General features: G+C 38.0%; 1 protein-coding gene across 1 annotated transcript in view; it reads left to right on the top strand.

The window, feature by feature from the left end:
* CNTNAP2 (contactin associated protein 2) overlaps positions 1 to 24,841 on the top strand; it is a 1,031,572-nt gene that overhangs the window by 941,671 nt on the left and 65,060 nt on the right. Inside the window, exons 19-20 of the mRNA XM_071429755.1 lie at positions 10,121 to 10,366; positions 11,853 to 11,986. Coding sequence (XP_071285856.1) covers positions 10,121 to 10,366; positions 11,853 to 11,986 — 380 coding nt within the window. The remainder of the gene's footprint in view (positions 1 to 10,120; positions 10,367 to 11,852; positions 11,987 to 24,841) is intronic.

Raw genomic sequence — 24,841 nt, 5'->3', positions numbered from 1 at the left:
CCTCAGAATGTGAATACAGTAATTTCAGTTAATTTAGCAAATTATTTGTCATGAATAATGGTAATGCATATTTAGTATTTCTGTTCACTAATGCAGTTGTATGGTAAGGGAAAAAACCTGTTCAGGCTGGAATTAGGTCAATCTCTTACAGATCATGTGTTGACATTATAAAAAAAAAATGAGGGGGGCAAAGAAAAGATAATTAAAGATAATTATCATTACCATGCCATATTCACTGAATTCACTTCATAGCTTTTTCTATATTGCCAGGACTCATCACATTGACTTTTATTTGTGAGGGGTTTGTTCCTGTTATGGATAGGAAGGCCCCAACCTTCCACCAAAGCTAGCTCTAAGTTAAAGCATTTATTTTTTTCCTGCATGTGGAGCAAACAGAATAAAAACATGCCATTAATATAATAATAATTGGGAATAATTAAGCACCTAGCACAGGCAAACCCTGGTTTTGGCTGGCCTGTAAGCACTTCCATAGCAATGGCAGTAATATTATATATGTTATACTCTTCTCCTTATCATGTCCCGGGGCAGCCGAGGGCCCAGAGCTCTGACAGGGATAATTTGGGCATGCAGTGAAACTTGCTGTGAGCTGGTGCTCATGCAGAAGTACTCTTGTTAGAGCAGGGATGGCTGTGCCATACGGTGTTGGGCCATTTAAACATGACATCAGATCTCTGCTTTCAATATCAAATCTGTTCCAGGCTAAAAAGGGCTCTCTAAATCCTTTAGATCTTATGTACAAGGTTTAAATTGCCAATTTCCTATCTGTTGTGCTGAAGACAGCTGTACTCATCTAGAATATCCCCAAGTGTGATTTAGTGCACGTGAGTTCATGAGGCTTCCCTACAGAAAAAACAATGGGATCCTGGGGAAAAAGCTAGAGGATAAATTACACAAAACAGACTGGGGGCATCCTATGATTGAAATAATTGTAAAATCTCTGTAACAAACAATGCTGATAATGAGGTCTTTGGAAGAATTCATTTACAGCCCATTACATTTACATTGTCAATTTAACTTGCATTATGCCTTTTAAATCAAGTAAAGCACTGAAACAACTTATGTGTGTTGTCAAGCTTCCTAGACTTGGGAAAGAGGGGAGTCCTACATTTTCTTTCTAATAGCAGCTCCTGGAATCTTGTACTGTGTCCTCTTGGCCTATGAGACAAGATTGAATGTATTTTCTAGAAACAAAGGGCAAATATACATAACAACTGCAATATAAGTAATGGCAAAACAGCTAATTATGTAAAAAAATATTTTTAAATTTTATTAAAAATTTGAAAGGTTTTGGAAATTTGGAAATTTTTTTTCTGTAAAATAAAATTATGTCTAAATTATATTTTAATTGATTTTGATGAAGCGATTGTAATTCTTTATTTCAATCCATTTTTTCATTAATACTTTGACACTTTCCCCTCTGTAGAAGCCCTGAAACATCTATGAAAATGTTTTCAAATACTGTATGATCTGTTTTCAATGAATGACAGAGTTGAATACTGCTCTGTCACTTTTATAACCTGCACCACAGTGTGCTGTTTGTTTATATAATGCTGGGTAAGTCATGTTCACTAGGAATTCCCATTGGCTGCCAAAAAATAACATGGTTAGTGCTTTGCAGGATAGACTAGGACTAGATTTCATTATTTCACTCCTCTCAGTAAATATTCCAGGCCAAATAGATCTGTTGATTTGATAATCAGTAGTGCCTGACATCCCGTTCAAACCAATATGAGATATTACCAAAAAAATATGCCACTCAGCTGAAGTGAAAGGTGGCACAGGACTTCTCTTCCCATTGATTTTCTTTTGCCACAGGAAACTTTCCTTATCCAAAGGCTTCATTTTGATATTGAAATCACTTGGCTGCAGTGAACTTCTTGGGGTTGGTTACACACTGAAAGTGCTAGCAGAGGAGATGGGAAAATTGAAGGAAAAAAACCATTGCTATAAGGAAATCACCGTACAGGGGTTCATGGGTAATAAACACACTTCACAACAAAAGCAGGCCTCTCATGTTGTGGATTCTTTCACTGATGAAATCTGTCCTGAGAGCCTCTGACTGATGACTGACAAGAAATTGCATTGTCTCCAGCCTTATTAGCAGCACACCACAATGTGAATGATGTTGTAGTGGTCTGGAAATTACACTATTTTTTTACAAGGACAAAAAAAAAAGTATGAAAATGCAGTCTGACATCTATTTTAACCGTGTTTTTGTTTTGTATTTGAGGCATATGCAATTGGTTTTACTTCTTTCATTGCTCAGAGAAATTGCTCTGAGGAATAGCTGAAGTGCTCCTGCCATCCTGCAGATTGCTTTCTGACCTTTCCCTGTCCTTTGTTTAAGCATAAATTCTCTTTTTTTTCCTCTCCCACATCTGTCTTATCATCATAAAAGCATTTCTGAGAAAACAATTCATTTTTGTTCCTCTAAAAAACAAACTCCTCCCTTTAAACAAAAAATAAAAAGCAAAGGTCAAATGCAGGGCATGTGGCAGCATTCTGATGTGGGACATACCCCAGGGAGAAAGCATTCCTCCATTTCCTGAAATGCAGTGGAACAACAGTTAAAGAAGAAATTACACCCATCAGGAGTGAGGCCAAAAAGGAAATTTTTTTTTTTTTAATTAAATAGCTGGTGCTATGACTCATGTGCCTTCAGGTATGCTGGAAGGGTAAATTCAAAGCTTTCCAGTTTCTCTGCAGTTACTCAATTTGCATTAACAAACAGCAAGGGGATGCTGCACTCTTTTTTCTTTTCTCCTTTGGAGTAAAGCTCAGATTCTCAGTGTGAATCCTTGCGATCCTTACGACAATGCCCGAAATGAGCTCCTTCGTGTTTGTTTTTATGTTTGTATGAACCCTGAAAGCACTTACAAGTAGTATTGTCACAGTCAGCTTTCCTTCTTTTCCTGCTCCCTTCTGTGTCTCAAAGAGGACAGAACAGCTTTTCCCTAGGCTGAGGGGATGCCAGGCACATCAGGAGGCAGCAGCTCTGCACCCTTCCAGACTCTCAGACTGACACCTGACCAACTCCAAATTCTGCCCTGGTTAGACTCATTCAATTCCCTTTATTTGGCAAAAACATTGCATTGTTTTGCTGAAAGCAATGGTGAGATGATTGTTAGACTGTTTTAAGGTAACTTCTTAGTTTTCATAGTTCAGAATCACAGAACCCAGAAAATCAAGGCAACATTCCCTCCCAGACCCCAAAAAATTCTGCTGTTTTCAACATGATTGTGATCTGTTAGCAGAAAGTTACATGAGAAGTTTCCCTCTGGTTGTTAATGTTAAGCTTCCACTTTGGTAAGTCTGAATGCTGCAGTCAGGCTTTTTTACCTGTAGGACTCTGATTTTAACCTCTTTTGAGTAAATATATATACTCACAAAAAAAAAAGTATACTTTCTAAAGCTATTCCATTCTTCAGTTCTGTCAATATTGCCTTTTTAAACATTCACAGTTATGCTCTAGGATTTTGAAAGTTGCACTTCAGTGCAACAATTCTTTCATTAAAAAAAAAACAATGTTTTTCTTTTTAAAGAAAACCTTCCCAATAGTACTTACATATCTTAAAGAGATATCAACCTGGTTATAAACTGATTATCAACCTGACTGTATTATTGCTAGCTCACTTATCATCCATAATAAACTACTTATAATAAGCACAAATTCCTTATTTTATGCACAGAAAAAAAAAATCAAGGGAATAAGTTAAAAAGAAAACTAATTAGTCCTGGCTCAGAAAACGTGATGAACTTTCTTGGTCAGAAGACTAAAATAGGCCTGCTTTAGTGTCATGGCTCACTGAATGCAGATGTTTTGTGAAAATTAAGTAGAGCAGCCTCAGCAACATTGGTGGCTGCTGTGTCCCTGTGCAAAGGCAGCTGAGAGGTTTGAGTTCTCACACCAGACACTCATGTGCAATATTTGTACATCTGCATGCTGCTTAAATAGTTTTGGCACCTCACAAGACGATCAGGCATTTATGCTTACAATAGCTCTGTGATGTGAGAAGAGGTTTTTGTTATGGTAATGCAGAAAGCAAGGGAGGGCAGGAAGGATCTGCTCAGATTTAAAGTGGATACCTGTAGTACAGGAAGGAATTGAAGCCAGGTCACAATATTCATAGCTATAACTATCGAGGTTGTTGCTCTGAACACTGTGCAATCAGGACATGACAGTCTCTAATATTTCTCAAATGGCTCTTGCAAGGATGTAAGTTTATCTCTGAGGTTCCTAAAGAGCACCTCCATAGACTCCCCAGCAGGACATCATGAAATCTGGTCTGTTGTACACTTGACATCACATTTTCTTTGTCCATCCAATTTTATTTGATGGTGGCATGGAAAAGTTGGTGCTTAGGTTTTTTCTTTTCAACCACTATGGATATTTCCACTAGAAATGGAGCTGGCTTGTCATTTAGATTTGACAGAAAATACACAGCACCAGTTGCCACTCCCTTACTCTGAGTCTGTTGTCTCAGATATCAGATCAACTTTCTATCACACTTTCAAATCAGTACAGAATGAACTGCAACAACAACTTTCCTGACATTTTAGGCTCTCTGTGGCATGCACACTTCTGTCCAGGTATAGAAATGTGGAATAAAGCCTTGCTTTGCAGGGCTAGTACAAAAGTAGATTCAGAGCTCAGCCTTGTTTAAGCATATTAAACTGCTTCATGGCAGAATCTACCTGTTGGCATCGACTAGGGAGGCTTGAAAGTGTCATGACTCAGGTGGCTAAACCCCATTTCCTGTGGCACTCATCCTGTTCTACTGAAGGTGGTGGGAATCTTTTATGATCACACCCCACAGTTTCACTGGTGCACATTATTTTGTATATCCCCTGATTCTGATAGTTCAAAAAAGCCTTTTTTATACTGAATACTGATACATTCATATAGAAGAAGCAAGTCTTCACTATGTTTGTATTCTATTTAAGGCCCACAAGCAATTGCTGTACTTTGGTGGAAAGTTCCAATATGCATCACAGATTATTAGAGTAAGAGCAGTCAGAAAATGAGGGAAGTAGAGCAATTTAAATCCCCTCTTCCTGATATCACACATTAACTGTGCCTGAAGGTAAAATAAAATGTTGAGTAAGCTAACCAGATGAATGGTAATCATTATCACCTTCAGGGCCCTCAAATTCTCTCCCAGGTCAACAGCTGTGAGATTCTGACCCTTTACTGATGCCCTATGGCCAGAAGGTATTTCAGCAAGAAAGTCTTAGTTTTGAGACCACAGTTTGGAAGTAGCAGCAATTTTAGGTGCTCCCAAGCACAATTTTTGCCATAAGATGAACAAGCAAGCTCTGGTTAATCTATATTCAATATTCATAACTACATGTAAAAAAATTAAAAAAAAAAAAAAAAGGAAAGGAAATTATGCAAAAAGAAAGAGAGTTTATTCAACCATCTACCTTGTCTGAAGAATCTTTATAAATGCACCAAGTGTTAGAATGTCTCCAGTGACTGTCCTTGCTTAGGATTTTGGAAAAGCTGCTTTTCACACCCAAAACTCCATGCAGGGAAGACATACCATTGAGCACTGGCAAGCGGCATCACAGAGTAAAAATTTTAACTTACTGAATCTGAGCAGGGCCAAAGAGGCATTTAGGAACCCCAGATGGGACCTGCTTACAGCTGTAAGAAGTCAGCTTTGTGAAACAAAGAGGAGAGAGTCTTTTCCTTCTCCATTTCTCACGTGCTTGTCAGGCTTTGTAATTGCCAGGATTTTGTCTCCACCTTTTGTAAGGCAGATATGCCCTGTTATGCCCATTAAGTGAATAACCAGCACTGCTTCCTCCTTGGTCTCCAGGTAAAAGGTGACAGAAATCTGATCCAGTGTACTTAGAAAACTATGAGAAATTGAGTCATCAGCTTGAGTCAGTGAGAGCTGTCCTACTAAAGTGAGATTCCACTTTTTACAATGCTACCCTTGAAAAGGTCCTGTGTTTAAATTGGGGAGGTTGGAATTTTGGTTTGGGCTTTTTTTGGTAGCTCCACAGATCTGCAGCTTCTTTATTTTTTAGGAGTAATATCTGGTATTGATTCATGACAATTCCTATTAACATTTCCATCCCAACTGTCAGCATAGAACAAACCAAATTGCTGTAAAGACTGCTGAGCTCTGTATCTCTTATATCTATGCATCCAGATCGAAAATCTTGCTGAAGTTGTGTTCAGCCACACCTTTGCCATGCTGGCAGGGTTTTTCAGAGGTGAGAAAAAGGTTATGGAGAAAGAAGACAAGTTCTCTACATGTCTGTATAGCTCTCAGGATCGTTATCACTACCTAAGAACAGAAGAACCAACACTGACATTTCACTGATGTAAAAAGCAGTAGAGGAGAATTAGATTTCTACTTACATTTTCTTAGGTCTACATCACCAGCCCAGAAAAGTAATGAGACTTTGCAAGTTTTGTAGGAGAAATGGGGATTTTTGTTGCTGTTTGGCTTTTTCCTTCAGTCTTTCAATACTCCTGATCCCAGCCAGAATAAGAGGGTATTCAAAAATAAAAGTAGCTGAGTGGGGAGAGAGAGACTATGGTGATGACCAAAGAATCATAACCTTCAAAATAACTTTGTCAGTTCTGGGTATATGTACATTTTCTGTGGACGTTTTGGATCACCTTTCCAAATTGAAGCTGGATAATTTTGTAATATATGTGCAATTCACAGTGGAGACACGCATCTTGCAAGAGAAAATTGTTTCTAACAATCCATAGATCCTGTTCTGGATTCCTCTACAAAGCCAGCTCAAAGTGTTTATGTTTGAGAAGTCTGTCAACAGAGAGTGACTGCACTGTATATTGGTGTAAAAATAGGTATTCTTTTCTGAAGAAAACAGATCTGTTACCACCACATTCATTTCCCTAAGGCCCCTGCCTTGAAAGGGCAGTTTGCAGAGCAATCTTTACTGCACCTTATGTCTGATGTCCCAAGAGTCATCTGTTCAGATAGTGTTTCAAATATTACAGAAGAAAAGAGAGTTGTGCATGGAAACTTCCCTCACATTTCAGCAGCAGGGTTTGGGCTGCATTTGACCCTCTTTATTCAGGGAGTTTGAATGATTTTCTAGGTGAAGGGCTTCCATACTCCTTCTGAGACAACTTCAGGAAGATGCTACACTTGTGACCTCAAGTGTAAACCTCAAGGTCACCACTTGTGACCTAAAAAGTAGGTAACATTTTCATTGGTCAGCCCTTGGCATTTCTAAGTCATGTACCTGCATTCAAGACAGGGAAAATTATGTTTTAGATATTTTTGTTACCCTCTAATAGTTTAGCAACCTGCTCCTGTGAGTTGCTGAGCACTTTGCAGTCCTGCTGCAAGGATTTCAGCTTCTTTCAGTAAAGTGCACAATCATGTGCATCAGTCTCTTTGATGAGCTGGAACTTGAGAGAATTCAATATATTCCTACTGAAGGCCCAATACACTCACAAAGCCAAAGTGAACCTTCCTCTTATCCTGCCTTTTAAAAGAGGTGATGTGCATGTGAGGAGAATTTCAAGGTTTATTACAATACCCTGTATGCCTGTAATAATAGAGCTACATTGAAAATTATTTTCTCAGCACAAATCAAGTTAAACATACAGAACATTCTTTGCTGCATTGTGAAACCCTTTTGGAATAAAAAGTCACAGAACAGAGTATTGAGAGTTGGAAGGGACCCACAAGGATGATCAAATTCACCTCACAAAACTGCAGAATAATCTGAATGCCATTTCAGAGAGCACCATTTACTTAAAGCTTTCTTTGTAGTAATGAACATTTAACATAGCAATTTATAACATTTACAGCCCTGGAAAAAATGCTTCACACACTTTCCAGTTCAGCCCCAGAGCAGTGCTGAGGTCAGGTCTGAAGGTCCCAGTATCCCCAGAGCGTGAGGCCCTGGGCAAGCACAGCACCAGGCAATTCCAAAGATTACTTCTAAAAATGAAAGGCATGACAAGCAGTAAGCAGGCTGGAGGCAAACATAATTGTGCATCAGTGTGCAGAGTGTGTGTGTGGAGCCTCCACAGGGGCCGCAGTCCCCACCAGCAGTGGCAGCGGCAGGACCCGGCATGGCCGGCAGCTCTGCCAGCATAATTGATAGGGCACCTGCCCCAGAAGCAGCTTGTGTCAACCAGAAGCAGGGGCTGAAGAATAAATTAATGGTCACAGGGATATTTTTAGACCTATCTTGCAGATACTTGGAGCTTTAGATTTTTGCATGCTAACACTTGTTTCTTACACCGCTGTTAGAGGCAGAGGGCATCACGAGTTGGGGAAGTTTTTTCATGACAGAGCCCTTCACTTTTAATCCTGGAACACTAAAGTTGAGACTACTGCAAATATAGTTGTTAAATGAAATTGCCTCCCCCATAACTTTTTCGGGGTGATTTAACTTTTCCCCTATAAAATTGCAGTTATAAATCCATCAGAGTGATCGAATTATTTATTGCACCTCAGGACCACAGCTTGGCTCTGTGTTTTATATGTCCATTCAGTGACAGCAGCTGTGATATTTTGGGTTTGGGGGAATTTTTATATGACAGCAAGAAAACATAAAGCTTTTCCAGCATTAGATTTAGCAAAATTCTGGAAAGAATCATCAATATAATTTTATAATTTTACCTATCCTCTTACCTATTCTCTGCCCAGCTACTCTGAATGAATTCTGCAGACTCATTCCTGACTTGCTGTGTGTCTGTGTAAAGCTTCAAAAATAAGGATCTTCCAACATGTATTTTGAGATAAAGCCTTTGCTTACGATTGTGTGAAGACCCAAAATGTTAAAATGGAATAAAAACAAATTTCTTGTTTAGATGAGCAATTTCTTGTTTAAACAATTTCTTGTTTAGATGGGCAAATGTGGCAACTTTGCATGATGTAGAAAGGTAGTAGACAATGAAAGACTTTTTTTAAAGGCTGTTTAATGCCTTAAGTATTTCTTACAGCCCTTCTTTGAATACAGCACCCATATGTTATATTTTTAATCATTATTTAATAACTTACAAAATGTTCATAGACACATCGTCTTCATCAGGTTCACATATCATTTAAAAATTTCCCTTCACAGTGTTCTCCCAGGCAGCACAGCTGATCCAGTACCATGATGTCTCTAAATAAATTACTGCCCTAGGAAGTCAGTCAAGTGATCCCCAGTGGAGTAGATGATACCAGTGGTGGCCAGCTGTGCAGTAATTCCTGTAGAAGGTTATCAAAGTCAGCATTGCTGCAAGAACATGAACCTGGAATTATGATTTTAATTTGAGGAAGAGGCAGGACTGCATTATTGTGGGAAGTATTACTAGTGCTTTTTCAGCTGAAAGTATTAATTTTGTGAAAAGGAGGTGTATTTTCTGTCAGGAGTGTTGGAACACCACATCTTGTCTCAGATTGGTTTGAAAACTATAGCATCTCCTGGGAGATGCTATAGGTACATATTGCCATTTCAGGTATATATTTCAGGTATATATTGCCTCTTGTTTCCAGCTGAGTCAAACTCCCTAGTTAGTTTTTTCTCCCACAAGGACATGCTTGTTGTGGAGTTCTCATGAAGGATTATGCTAGTAGTGGATAACTTACAAGCATTGTGTACAAGCATCCTTTTAGGGGCTGGAATTGTCATCATTCCTTTGGATGGTCCTTCCAAATCCATTCAGTTTTGGTGGTCAGAACTGCTGTTTTTCCTTTTCCTTGGCTGTTGTTTGTTTACTGTGTCCTTTAAGCCACTCTTCCTTGTAGGTCCCTCTTTGAAGCATTATCTACCTCAAAATTTCAATGAGAATAAATTTAAATCATAATTATCCTTGTCTGTAGTACTGATATGAGATATAGGCATAGGCTTTCTGTGAGCCCCAAAGGAAATATTTCCTTTGCTTTGTGAATCCAAGTACCCACTAATAAAGTGGAGATTGTTCTTTTCGTTCTCATAGGAAAATAGTGAGGCTCTTGACCTAAATATTGTGCTTAAATAGCGCAGCAGTAGAAACGTGCACATATTAGTACTGATCAAGTCACAGTAATATGTTTCAACCAAAAGGTGCCAGCACATTTAATTTACCTTTTTTTCTTTTCCTCCTCCTTTTCCTGTTGCGTTCAAGATGTGGGAGCATTTTTTGAAGAAGGAATGTGGCTTCGTTACAACTTCCACTCCCCAGGGACTAGCGTGAAGGATTTAGTTAGCCGGACGCTTTTGAGTTCTGCAGATCCTGAGATCACAGCACCTGACCTCAGCTTGAACAAGGAGGAGCTCAGCTTCAGCTTCAGCACCACCAAGTCTCCTTGTGTCTTATTTTATGTCAGCTCCTACACCCCAGACTTCATGGCCGTGCTTGTGAACCCCACTGGTAAGAAACTGCTCCAGGCTCTCCCCATCAAAGGCACAATTGACAATACTGATACAGGCTGATATTCTCTGAACTAATGAGAAAGTCTCTTCAGCCTTGTCACGTTAAAGTAAAGCACTTAGAAACCTGAACCTTCATTCTGCTTCTACTAGATCTGGTACTGATGTAAATGTTCAGTTTAGTGATGTTTCTTCAGCCAACTCTCTCTCACCAAACAAAACTAACCAAACAAAAGAGCCCAAAAGCCTGCTATAACAATGAGACCCATGCCATGAGCCAGTATTAAGGTGAGGACAAGTAGACATCCACATGAAGGCACCTGAATAGCTGAACTGGCAATATCCCTAGTAGTCAGTAGAAAGTGTCATGCACTGTTCTGAAAATCTGGATACTCACGGAGGTGACTAAAATATGGATGTAGTATAGTATATAATGTCCTAAACATTTTGGTAATGGATGAAGGTTGGATATGGACCATTTGCTGCTACAGTATTAAAATACTATATGAACTAAATATACTTCAATTACAAATAGTGCCTTAGTGCCCCATGAAAATCATAATTAAGATGATTTTACTACTGTTCTCTTTTATGGGGTAATATGAGTATTCTACATGCCACTCATTTTTTTCCCTTCATGGGTAAGAAAGGATGTGCATGAGAGAAATCCAACATTACCCAACTAAACTGTAGTTATAGAGGTCTAAGTCTGCTCTTTTGGGCCAGAATATTTCCATTTTTCATCAAGAGTGGGGGCTGCATTTCCCTTTTCAAACATTCCTCCTTTTAATCAAATATTTAAATGTGTTATGAAGAGCAGACACTCCACTTTTGTTTAGAAAAGAAAAATCTGTCTGGCAGTATGTTGTGAATATCAATTAGCCACTCCTGACTATACTTTTCCAACAATGTAACCTCTGGTTTTTATTTCACAATATAATACTAAATTTCCATGGAAGTCCAGACGGTCACTCATCAACAACAATTAAACGCGAGAGCAAGAAAGTCCCATGTGTGAATTATGTGTCAGTGCTAATTTGTTGTAATTTTGCCTTTATTCAATGCATGTCAATGGTTTATTCTTTAGAAAATGTTATGCTTTGTATAATTTCATAGAATTTTACTGCAGCAAGAACAATAATCTCAACAATAAAGTGTTACTTGATGTGCTCAATTTTGTACCAATTGTCCATATTGTTCAAGGCATAACTCCAATTTGTTTGGTTTGCAGTCTGAGGTGTTTACAAACACTGTGGTTTGGAAATGCTGGTCATTGTCACACTTCTGGGTTATAAACTAGAGGCAGTTTCGGCCCAGTAACTTTATAATCCCAAACATGAGCTCTTCTCTTACAGCAGAGACCAGCTATGAGAGCAATTAAGTGTGAAATGATAACAGCTGTATGTGAAAATAAAGACGGGAAAATAGCTGGTGAATAAAGATCAAAATATCTGAGGGTGCTTTTCACATTTTTTCTTTTTCACTAGGGAATCTGCAAATTCGGTACAACCTGGGGGGCACCAAAGAGCCATACAACATTGACATTGACCACAGGAACATGGCCAATGGCCAGCCCCACACCGTTAATGTCACACGGAACGGGCGGGACATCGTACTGCAGGTAAGCTGCTTGATTCCATCACTTGTATCTTGCAGCATTTTGTTTTTTGATGGGTCTCCAGTCCTCTGAAAAGGTCGGTGTTATTTAGAAAATAAAAAGTACAGTAGATGGAGTTCTGTCTGCAGATCACACTCCTAGGAGTTAATAAAAGCTATTCATTCCCTCTGTTACATCGACTCATGTTGTTCTGAAATCCTCATTTTAGTGTGATGACAGCTGGGCTAATACAGGTGTCACTGTAGATGCTCGAGGGCATCAGAGACATCTGGGCTGATAGATAACGTGGGACTTAGGATAAACCTGTGCCATTCTGGAGCAGCAGCTGGAAGCCAGGAGGGATACCCTACAGCATCTTAAATGGTAGTGAAGCCTGATGCAAATAATATCATTCTGTAAGTCCTGAGTCTGCAAATGAGGATGTCTTTAAATTTAAATTTACCCTGCAGTCCAGTGAAATTGCAAGAGCTGTTTTGCAAAGATGAGCAGATGCCTAAGTGTTTGTGTGACATAAGCCTGGGACAGAGAGTATTGTTGAAGGCACATACCTCTGGCTTATTTAGGTTTTGGTACAGCACAGGTAGGAGCTTCATCTCTCCATATATCACAGTTTACAAAACTTTGAGATAGTATAATGCTATTTATAACTGAGGGGAGTGCTGCAAGAAGCAGTCAGTTTCCAGGCTGCCTCCTCTCTGTGGTCACCACAGAACTCTCTTTTCATTTACTGGTTGTCACATCTGCAAGCACGGAGAGACTGTGAGCAGGGTATAGGAACAGTTTTGTTGGTAGGAGAGTCAGGTGGATGGGAGACATTAATCTGGATTTGTAAGTTCAGAAGAAGCAAACCAAAACCAATAACAAATTAAATATAAAAAGGAGACGTTTCCTTGGGAACCAAGCCAAAAGGTGAAGGATGGTAGTCATCACAGTATTATCTACCTGAATATTAAAATAAATCCCTGACAATTACCATTTCAAGGTATTAAAAGGAAACTTTTCAGTGCATTACAATGTCATTTGACTGAGGCTCACAGTACTCAGAATAACACTGAATGCACTGAAGTAGAATTGTCACCAAATTATTCACAATGACAAGCAAACTAAAAAATTCCAAACAAGCTAAAAAATAGAGGTGTACATCCAAACTCTTTTCAGGCTTTTGGAGGTTGGGAGTGATATATATTGATGTGTGTGTCTATCTTGCATGCTGTTGCATTTATTTCTCCTCCAGCTAGAAGGAAATAAAGGAAGACCTATAGTTTGGTGTCCACATCCCTCTGATGTTAAATGCTTTTATTTTGGGGAAGTATGGCATGGAGTCCTAGCTGGCTGATTTAGACAGCTGCAAAACTAAAAAAATTACATTCCAAAGTGATCAGAAGAGATACCTTGCCCAGCTGGAAATTATGTACACAGTTAAATGTTCCAGCCTTGCATCAACTCACCTGAACTTGTTCCCAACAATTCTTTCCCGGTGTTTTATGAGACCACTGCCTGTCTAGACTTAGAAGAGTCAGAAACATTTTGGTTAGTGCTGCTCTGCTGGGGTAAAAAACTTTTAATCTATTCAATGTGCCTAAAACTGATTAATGTAGCCACAAAGCAGATTCATTTGAGACTTATTACAATCTGTCTGATGCACATGCAAGAATAGGGAAAGAAAGGTCCCATACACAGCAAATCCAGAGATCCTATTCCTCTCCTGAAAGAGACTATTTCAATCAAATTTTCTTCAACCTCCATAAATTTATTTCATTACTTATCTGCTTACGTTCTGTAAATGAGAGAAATTATATGGACAGAAATGAATCTGCTAAGTAGATAGTTCACTTGAAAATTACTCCTGTTCAAAAATGAACTCCTCACAGTGTTTGAAAATCCAGAAGATATAAATACAGTTTTTCTCAGTATTCAGAGGACAAATCATAACGTATGAGTTTTCTCTTGCAGATCTGAGCTATGAGCATTTGAGTAGACTTTTATTTCCTGCTAAATCCTTCTCCAACCTGATGAGCAGCTGGTTTGCTTGCTTTTAAAGAAGACAGCTTGCTTGCCAGGTGCTGTTGCTCACACTTCCACATCTCTACAGGGCATAAAAGTGTCACAAGAAGGATTTATTTCTCATCAAAGCTTCAATTCAAGAGCACTCAGTATTTTTGAGATCTTAGCAGCAAGTTCATACTTAGAGTACCTGTCTTTCTAACTTACTGTAATAACCCTGTAGTGCCAGAGAGATTTAAAAAATCTGAAGCCAGGCAATAAATTGGTACCATATGAGCTGTGTGAATCAGAGTTTTATCATGATTCTCAGGAGTTTCACTTACATATAAATATGAAAAAAGACTCATTAGTGAACTCTATGAGACTTCACCTCATGCTGGCAGACAGGAGGCCACTGATTACTAACATAAAATCAGAATTTGAGGTGGGATTTGAAATCAACATATCCACAATACTATATGTCCATAAGGTAACAAAACAAATTCAAGAACAAATATTTAGTGTGAATTTCTTTTGTTATAATTGTATCCCTATTCCTAACATGCCATGGTAGTCAAGACTGAAGGTAGTAGCAAAAGCTCTGTCAAATAGTTTTTATATTTCAGTTTCACATCTTCACTGACTGCAGACAAATCAATAGTTCTACATTAAATAGCAAGCTCTCAATTGTGTTGCCAGTGGTTTCTCAAGGATAAGGTTAAGGATATACAGTCAATTTACATGTCAGAAAAAGGAAATTACATAAATTCAGGGAGAAAGATATGCTTATTTTCTCATTTCCATGAGGGGGACAAAATTAACATTTGATAGTAATAATTCCTATCCCTCTCCTCTAGTAAAACATCAGATACAAATAACCATGGCACGCCTCCAAGGCTCCATTAGTTCACCTGTGGCAAGAAAAAGCCCAAACTTAGAGATGGGAAATGCATTATTCCAATAGATGACATTTCATTAGGTTATGGAGGGCAAGTTTTACTTTGTTTGATTTCATTAGAAGATTTCATGCTTCAGCAGGGTGTTTTACATATCATAAAAACCAGATCACTCTTTACCAAGTGTTCATGGGTGATTAACACTATTCACACATCAGTAAAATCTTCTTTGAAGAAAGCCAAGGACAAAAGCTCCCTAGCAGAGGTTCTGATCCAAAGCCCATTGAAGTAAATGAAAGGACTTCCATTGCCTCCAGCAGGCTTTAAATTGTACCTTAAAGAACTGTAGTAGTTGCATCCTGAGTGCAAGATTCATACCTTCCGCCTCTTTGCGTGTCCCTAGAGTAAAATCAGGATGGAATCTGGATCAGAGACTTTTATGTTCTGTTGCACAAAGGTAGATCAGCCTACTACAAAGAAAAAATATAAAAGAAAGAGAAAAAGAGAAAAAAGAAAGAGAAAAGAAAGAGAAATGTACGATATGCTTTGGTTGTTAGTGGAATAAAGCTGATGGTCAGCAGGACTCAGACTGGGGCTGTCAGGTTCCTCACATGTACATTCTCAACAGGTGTCCAGATGTCCATCCTCGCTTTAAAGCCATTTCTGGTAATGGGTTATCAGTCACAGTTTATAACACCTTCTTTGTTCCTGAGAAGGATTAAACCAGAGCAACTTCTTCAGGACTGAAGAAACTCTGTCCTAAACTCTCACTATGCTTCCAGGACAATTATCCGCAGCCACTGCTCGTCTTCTCAAAAGGCCACACAGAAGGGCAGAGACAGCTCTCTCTTTCAGGCCTGGACAATGTCAAACTGTGGTGGAGAGACTGGACACAGCAATACCATATAATCTCAATGTTAATTGCTGACTCTGCTCAAAATCAGCTAAATTATGAAGCTTTATGGCTAAATCTTGAGCCGAACTCAGCTGAGGCTGAGAACAATATAGAAAATATATTTGTACAAGTCTCCATTTTCCAGCTTCACCAGAGGCAAGCAAGAGTGTACACCCATCTTTGTGAAAAATGATCAATGAAATATTTGACCCTACCCAAATGAAATCAAAAAGAAACAGAATTTTTGCAAGAATTTTTGCATTTCCATTTAGAGCTCTGCACTACTTGAAAAGAGAAAGCAATTGCAAACTCCTATGTGTCTCTCACTGTTCAAAGAATATGTGAATACCACACCTCTAGATGGTTTAAAAAGGTAAATCATACAAAGTTAATTCAAAACTAATCTGAATTACAAAATAAAATGGTAAACATAACAGCAATAAAATAAAATGGGTGAAGCAGTCTGCATATAATCCCCATCTTAAATGCAATTAATATATCAAAGATTTTATAATTGTAGATTAAATTTTGTTCTCATTAAAGCAAGTGGGAACTTTCTCATGGACTTCAGTGAGGCTATAATTTCATCTTCCATCATTATTGTTGCTGTGTTTCCTATGTTTTGAAGCTATCATATTTCCTATATTTTGAAGCCTCAACAGAAAATTATCACTGTTTGAGCTCTTTCTTAAGAGGGGCCATAAAAAAATCACCAAATTATTTTCCGCAGCTAACCCAAAAATAATGATAGCAGTAAAACAAATTTTGTAGAAAGACATTTTATCTAGCTTTAAAGACTTCAAATGATAGAAAATGTACCATATCCTTTGACTGTGTCTTACAGTGCTAAGTACCGTTCTTGTAAAGAATTTGCACCTAATTTACAGTTTGAATTCAACATTTAACTTTGGGATCTTTGTGTCTATGCTTGATAGATTAAAGAAATGTTTAATGTCAGGCATCACTCCCCTTCACACTTTCTTAGAGATGCTGATTAAAACATCTTTTCATCTTGTCTGCAAGATGCTAAATAAACTGATCTATTTTAGTATACCCTCATCCATCTATAGTTTTTAAACAATTTTTAACTCTTCTCTGAAAGCTCTCCCTTTTGAGTCACATTTTGAAAACATTTACCCTAGGATTAGAAATGATAATGGTTGTTATGCCATCAAAATGACATAGAAATACCATCTTTATTTATTTCCTTCATTTTCTGGGAATTATGCTCCCTCAGCATCCTTTGGGTAGTGCTGTAAATTGTCTAGACACCAGATTCATCTGAAGGCTGGTTTAGCCAACATTTAACTGGTAGGGAATGGGAAGTAGTGCTCATGATTTGAAAGGAACTAGTCAGACAGTATTTACAAATTCCATAGCTGCTGACATGAATAAAACATGTTTTAAGCATCCAGGACTTTAATCATAGGTAAAACATGTAAACTGTAGTCAACATCAATGCAACAGTTAACCTTCTGCTTTGTTTCTTCATACCCAGTAATTCTATTGTATTAAAAGAATAATTAATGAATTTCCAAGCATGTTTTGCTTAAAGGGAAAAAAAATAATTTGTTCTGTCAATAGTAAAGGCCTTCCTGCTGAAATGAATTATTTAAAATCCCTGGGGATACATCCTTTTCACTATGTATTGCCCTTCTGTAGTGGCAATGTATTACTCAAAATGCTAGTGCCACAGAAAGGCAAACTCAGACCATTTTCTAGAGCAGAGCCATACATTAGATCTGCATGTTTAATGAATTAGCACTTAGTTTATCCATAACTTCTAAGCTCTTTTTTCAATCAGAAGTCACAAGGAAGTGATTTTACTCAGGTTCTGAAAATTATAGGGTTTTTTTTCCACAAATAGGTGACAAAGTAGCATAAGAAGCTATTAATAGATATCAATAAAATTCTGAAAATAAAGCAAAGCTTTTGTTGACATCGTATATCATCCTTATGACTCTAAGCAACATCTGGTTTCCAAAATATAAACAATTACAGGCCCTGATCTTTTCATAATTCAAGTTCCCTCCAACTATAAGGATGTTACAGATGTTGCAAATGACCAGGTGTTCAATACTGAAAAGTGTCACTAAACAACAGCAAGAAACAGCAGAACAGAATTTAAATTGTGTCCACCAGAATCAGAAATGTGCAAATAATTCACTGATTATTCATTTTTTTACCCGTTCTTTTGTGCTCACGGGATGACCATGAGCTCCGAGCAGTTTTGTTGATTTAACCCTTCACGGAAAATACTCAATTTCTTTATTTTACAGTGTGACACACAATATTTCAGTTAAAGAGAGCAGTTATAGGTAGAACAGGAACCTCGTAAATTAACAACTTCTACTCCCCCTTTGTGTGTGATAGACAGTGGTTAGCGGCATCTGCCAAGGTAAGGCAGCACATCCCCATTGAATCTCAGCTTGATGAAAGACAAAAAGTTTTCAAAAACCATGTCTTGTTTTTGAAAGACAGGTGTCTGCTAAGGAAGGCAGGAGCCTCCCCTAAAATGGAAAATGTAAACCCCCTCCCTCCGAATTACTATAAAATTTAAATTAAGGGCCTCTCAGGCAAAAAATATGGGAGCATGAATAACAATTCTTTACTAGGGAAGAAGATAACAAGATAAACAATGCAGTACACTAAAACAATACTGACAGAGTCAGAGCACAACCTGACACCCTGTTGGTCAGGGTGCTGGTAGCAGTCCCATTGGAATTGTGGCTGCAGTCCTCCTGGAGTGTCAGGTGTGGTTGTGTTGGAGCAGTGATCCTGTAGAAAGGGTGCAGTTTTCCTCTGAAGATCCAGTGGAAGAGGCTGCTGTTCCTCTGGGAAATCCAGTGGAGAAGCTGTGCTGGTGTTCCAGAAGCTCAAGACTATATCCAGGTAGGAATGCTTGGCTCCTCCCTCTGGGTGGAGCATCTCACAATGGGATGCTGTAGTTCTTATCAGTCATGCAGTGATATTCAATAGCCTGTTATCAGCAGATGTCTCCCCAGAGGAAGGAGTGGTTGTGGAAGAGATAAGGAAAACTGCCCACTTAACAGAGGACAACTGCCATACAGATGGCAAATAGAATACAATTTGCTTGGCAATCCAGGACAAAGCAGAACTCCTTTCACTCATCAACAAACAAGTGGACATCAGGACATGGCATCCTATCTCTCTTTTATTGGAAAAACATGGGGAAACAGTAGAAAAAACATCATCCATACATCCCCATCTGGGGGTAGCATTTCTCCCTGTGGTTTCCCTGTGGCTGCTGCACAAAGGCAGAGGCAGATGACAAAGCATATATCTTTTAAAAAATTTTACCCTCTCTGCATCAGCTGAGATGGTTTCAAATTTAGAGGGCTTTTGAAACAATGTTCCTCTTTACTTTCTGCTTTATAAAACCAGGAAAAAAATGGAGAAAAAAATAGGAGAGGAGCTCCTTTACCCATCCATCCTTCTTATTTCCTTTTAGCAGAGGTTGTGTTGCTGGATTCAGGGTCATGTTTCAGCTGCCTTGTCCCAAACTTTGCCCATGTCTAGGCCACATATCATGATAAGACCCAGAAGTGAAATGTCTCCCTCACCCTACACCCCCATTTTCCTGGGAAATAAAGCTAAGGCGATTCAGGTCAGAAGGGAGAATGGTATTTCCTGAGTCTGCATATCAGAGCAGAGCAAAGGTCTGCAGGGCATATCAGCAGGCTTATCCACCTCACAAATGTGTTACTTACATTGGTTATGCTGAAACTAGTTCCTTCTTCTATAGTGTATTTTCAGTGATGAGTGTCTGTGTGTGTGTCTTCCTTGGTCTGTGTGATTGTTGGTTTTATATAATTTTATTGGAATTAAAGAAACAAAGAAAGAACAAAAAAATCATTAAGTAATCCCAGAGTCCAAGACAAAGCTAAAAATTCAAAACCAACCGTGAAATAGGCAATTTCCATTGTATGGAAGTACACACTGGACAAATTAATGTCCTGTGAAAGTCATCTTTAGGTACCTAAGGTAGATCTCTTTAATTTTAATGACTTGGCATTATATGACTTGCTATTGCTTCTGTTAACATTTATTGTAATTCATCTACTAAAGAGAGCAATAAAAAGTCAACAGATATGTGAAAGAAGCACCAGAGAATAATTTTAATTGAAGGAGCCAGACTAAATAGTGTGCCTTTCCATATCAGTGCTTCTGTTATATTTGAGTTATGTTTCTACATTTCCATTTAAATTTTATCCAAAATTTTGTGGATTTTTAGAGGAAGGCAAATTATCCCTGGCATTATTTAGTGGAGCAACAGCAGCTTTCAGGTGTATATATATAAGCTTTCTGCACATAAAAGTTTTGAATCAGAAAAAATAACTTTTTTTTTTATTTCTGCTATGTATCTATGTTTTTTCCACGTATCACTTTAATCACATTTTTAACATAAATCTCTGCAAAAAAGAGACTTTATCATAAAATACTGTAAGTGATCTTTATTTAAAAAAAAAACAATTGCTAAAGGTTAAATCAGTGCATTACACCAGCAAAATAGATTTTTAGGAGTGGTTCCTAAAAGAGCATTTACTATACCTCTATAGAAATTTCATCTGCAGAGCTCAAAGCACAATGCCAGCCTTTAGTTTGCCTTACATCACACCAGTGAAGTGTGTGCCTCCTACTGTGTTCCAGATGAGCAGTGAGGCTGCAGGTCTGTGACAGTCCAAGGCAGTAAAAAATGCAGGGTTTATGGTCCTGCCTGTTTCTCTGGATCCTCTCCTCATTTACAGTCCATGGCTTGTCCCTGCTCTGGCTCAGATCTGATCTGCACTAACCTGGGTCAAGGACCTGACCCATCAGAATCAGATCAGCGGAGCACCAGTGCCACACTGAGGAAGGAGCTGATTTGCACTGAGAGTGGCCACGATCAGCCTGAGCAATTACACAGTTATCACTCCAATCTGCTCCTTTCCTCTTGCACTAGAGAAAAAAAAATAAAATCAAACATCACCATATTAAAAAATTGCAAGTTTTTTCCCTAACCTTTTAGCAGGTGAATAATCATCTGTGTCACACTAATAAAAAGAATGTCATAATACCTCCCATTTGATTTTCATAATCAACTTTCTTCTTTCTCAAACACTACTATCATACTTGTGAGGAGCTCCATCTAAACACCTGCATACTGCCTTGTTATTTTCTTGGGGTCACATGCCTAGTCTGTTCTAGCTTTGTAGGCATTTTTGAGTAGGAACCCTTTTTATTATGTATTATTATAGAACTTAGCACAAAAAGCCCTTGTTCAGGAGTAGAGAAGTCAGTAACACAAGTGATAAATCATCATAATCATGCAGAAGACAAATACTACACTGATCATGATGGTAACACCCCCTTCTTTATCCTGCTATTGCTGAAGTCAACAGCAGAGCTGCATTGACATCAGATGGTGTGACATTAAGCCTTACAGCATTATTATTCCATCTGATTTTGACAATTTTTTTATAAAATTTGTCCAGCATAAAGAAAAGCCTTAACTTTACAGCAGTACACAGGTTGGGTTGACAATGATTCAGTTGTAAGTATATCCACAGGGTGAATATAAGGTATGTGCTTGTGTTTATATCCTATTTTTTCCCCAAGACTACTAAAGTGATGCAGACATTATGCTTGCCCTTAGATTGATATCTCTGTTAATCTTAGAACTCCCATCAAGATTAGTTTTATTATCTAAGTGAACAGTAATTTAAAAGAAATAGCATTTTATTGAACTTCTGCTTAAATCCAGACCACTTCAGAAAAAGGCAGTCTGCCTTGGAGTGACGTGACTTGAGAGCTGAAACTGCAAATTCCTCAGAAACTGACACCTACTTTCATCTCCGTTACACTCAAAGCCACATTGAATGTTTATATGAAGCTCAAATGAAATTACTGAGTTTTTAAAGAAAAGTAGCTGTCATGAAAAACCTGAAATATAATTTTTAAACTGTAATTTAATACAGAACCATGACATCAAGATCTGTGTTATACAGAGGTTCTATTTAATTTTCATTAAATAAGGAAATCAAATTATAATTCAAATATCATTTGCCACAAGTAATTTCTTTTTATTATGTGTTTTCTATTAGATTGGTAGGCTAGTATTTCATGCAAAGGCTGCAGGCTGCTCCATTCCAGCTGCTTGCTCTGGAGCCCCCACTGGATGGCAGTCACATGCAGCTTTGGAAAGAATTCAGCGTGATGCTTGAACACACAGACCTCTAAAGAAACCTTAGGCTGAGTGTCTCTAAAAAAAATGGTTTCTTTTGTCAGGTAATTCTAGTTTAGTACAATGATATGCAATAAAAGCAAGTGGACAGAAATCTCCCCATTCCCTCAGCCACTGTTCCCTAGACCCACTGTCTTGTGGTGCATCATTTTATTCCAGGTGCCAGGATTAAAGAAAGCACTGCTCAAAGCTGTGGAAAGCAATGCAGGTGTCCCCTGACAAGAGATGCCACAGCCAGCAGCAGAGCAGGAGCTGGCTCTATACCACTGATCAGAAATGTTTGCCAAAAAAAATTGGTATCAACAGCTTTTAAATAGAGATTTATTTTGACTAGGAATCAGAACAACCCAAAACTTCAGACAGTCATTAAAACAATCCACAGCTGAACCCATTGGGATATCTTTTCTTGACTTCAACGAGATGTGAAAAATGTATGTGAGTGGCTGGATTCAGGGTTTTATGCAGTATAAGAAATCTGTTTAAACAAGTAAACCTCAACAGCAAAGTGTCTGTTCCTGTTAGAGCCTGGAATGTAACACATTACTCTCATTGTTGCAATCCCTTTTGCCTCTGTACCGGGATGAATCCCTTGGGACTTCAGCTCTGCTATGTTGAAGTCTCAAGGGAAAGTGAGGTCACTGGAAGGATTTTGGTTTTTATTTTTAAATCTGGCCAACGTTGCTGCTAACAAACCTGTTCCAAGATGGGGAAAGAGAGGCCCTTTCTAAATCCTGAACACTACCTGGACACAAAGGGAGCCTTATCACGCCACAGCTGGCAGGATTTGATATTCTGTAATTGTCCATGTAAATGGTCACAGTGGTTCATCATGAAAACTGACTTTTCATTTTAATGCATGTCCTGCAGACACAACCCATGTACACAGGTAGAGGCTGCCTCCACATTTGGCAGGGGTGACTTTTTTATTTCTTGTTACTACTCATTTGTTACTCTGACATTGGACACGTGGCTACTGCTTTAGGACATCCAGCATGTGTCAATAAGTTGATTATAGACATAGATTGGTATTTAATTAATTTACTAATATTTTATCTGATTAATGATGATCTGATCAACACCACAGCCTAGAGTCCAGATCACAATAAAAAGAAATATTTTAAAATTGCTCCAGACTGATTCTGAAAAAGAAAGAACCCAAATGTTGATGATACTGACAGACGCCAATATAAGTAGTAGCATGCCCAATTATTTTATCAGAGTTACTTCAGCATATTTTAAGTCATATTAATAAAGGGAAAACCTAGAAAATTAATCCTGTGTAGGTATTGGAAAAAATTCCACTGTAGGCAAAGTTACATGAGGTTAACCTCTTGAGATATGAAAGGATGGAGAATGAGTGTTTTGTGGATTAGTTTTCACAAATCTTTACCTGATACACCTCTCTAAAGTCTACACTTTTCATTTAATCACCTTAAGGGTAAATAGCATGACAGATCTAAGCCATTTCTATTTTTGTCCTGAAATAACAAGAGAATTTTTTTTCACCTGATATGCCTACAGTTCCCATTGAAAATGCATCTGGCACTTGCAATGTTTCATGCTGTGAATTTCCCTTCCATCAGGAAAACCAATACCAAGCACTAAGTGGAGTCTCTATTTAGTAGGGTCTGAGGTTGGTTGAGGTTGGGATCTGTTTACTATTTTAACCCTTTGTATTTACTTGACTACACTTTTTCCAAAATAGCTATTTTCAATTTGAATTTATATAATTCTAATTTCAGGTAAAATATGTATTTCTGCTCTTTATTAAAAATCTAAGAAAAACTGTTCACAATACCCTGAACAAACCGAAGCTCCTTATTTTCTGAGTAAGAAGATGGAACTATGTTTTTCCATGTATTTATCTCAAAATAATCAGTGTGAATACTAGTTATGATAAATTAAAAATAATTTCTGAACTTTAAGACTTACTAAACCTCTCTTGCCATCTGCAGAGACTTTTTTCCTGTGTCCTATGTATATACACTTTTCTTCTTGGGGTTTTATAGGGAATTATAAGAAAGACAGGACTCCTCCAATTGTTATAGTTTTTTGAGATGGTTGCCTCTGCAGATTCATGACCCCAGCAGGTTTTACAACTACCTGAGCTCATGGTGTTCCAGGGTATCAGGGGATTCAGCCCTTCAGTTCTGTCCTACCTGCCATTCATTTACTTTTAACCACTGAACTGAGAATTTGCAGTATGATTAAAACAAAGTAATCCACAATACTTACATTTTGAAATTAGAAATATGGCAAAAAGATATGTGAATATATTGCATACCATAGAGTTGCCATTTCCTGAGAATTACTTTTGCAGTTACCCTGCAAAGTCTTAAATCACATATATGAGTTTCTGTCCTGTTTTGTGCCAAGGCAAGGCCAGAATAAAATAAACTATCAGTGCTCTGTCCTCTTTAAGCCTGTGTAATAAACATGTAAATCTGAGAAAATAAATAACAACAGTAAAGATAAAAATTCATTCCAATTACCTTTATGAAATGTGAAATCAAAACTCCACTGAGCTGTATTAAACTATGTTAATAGCACTATTACCAAGCATAGGCAATTCATTTTATTATTCTCTTTCTTCACATTTTTCTGTTAAATAGCTAAAAACCAGGGGGAAATATGCTAATGTAATGTGATTGCTGTGCCATATGGGGGACAATATGCATTTCCTATAGATTAAACTATTTAGCTAAGTTGATTACTCTTGAATTTATTTAGGTTTCAATAGGCGTCATCACAATCAGATTGAACAACATTCTCAACAAGAAAGTAATAAGCATGAAGTGCAAAAAAAGAATGCCTTATTAATTTATGACTTTTCTGAGAGA

This window comes from Agelaius tricolor, unplaced genomic scaffold, assembly GCF_023055355.1.
Source record: "Agelaius tricolor isolate 1412-34295 unplaced genomic scaffold, bAgeTri1.0.p SCAF_6, whole genome shotgun sequence".
In the NCBI taxonomy this organism is placed as follows: Eukaryota; Metazoa; Chordata; class Aves; order Passeriformes; family Icteridae; genus Agelaius; species Agelaius tricolor.
The sequence above is the reverse complement of the archived record's forward strand: the minus strand, read 5'-3'. Positions and strand labels throughout refer to the sequence as shown.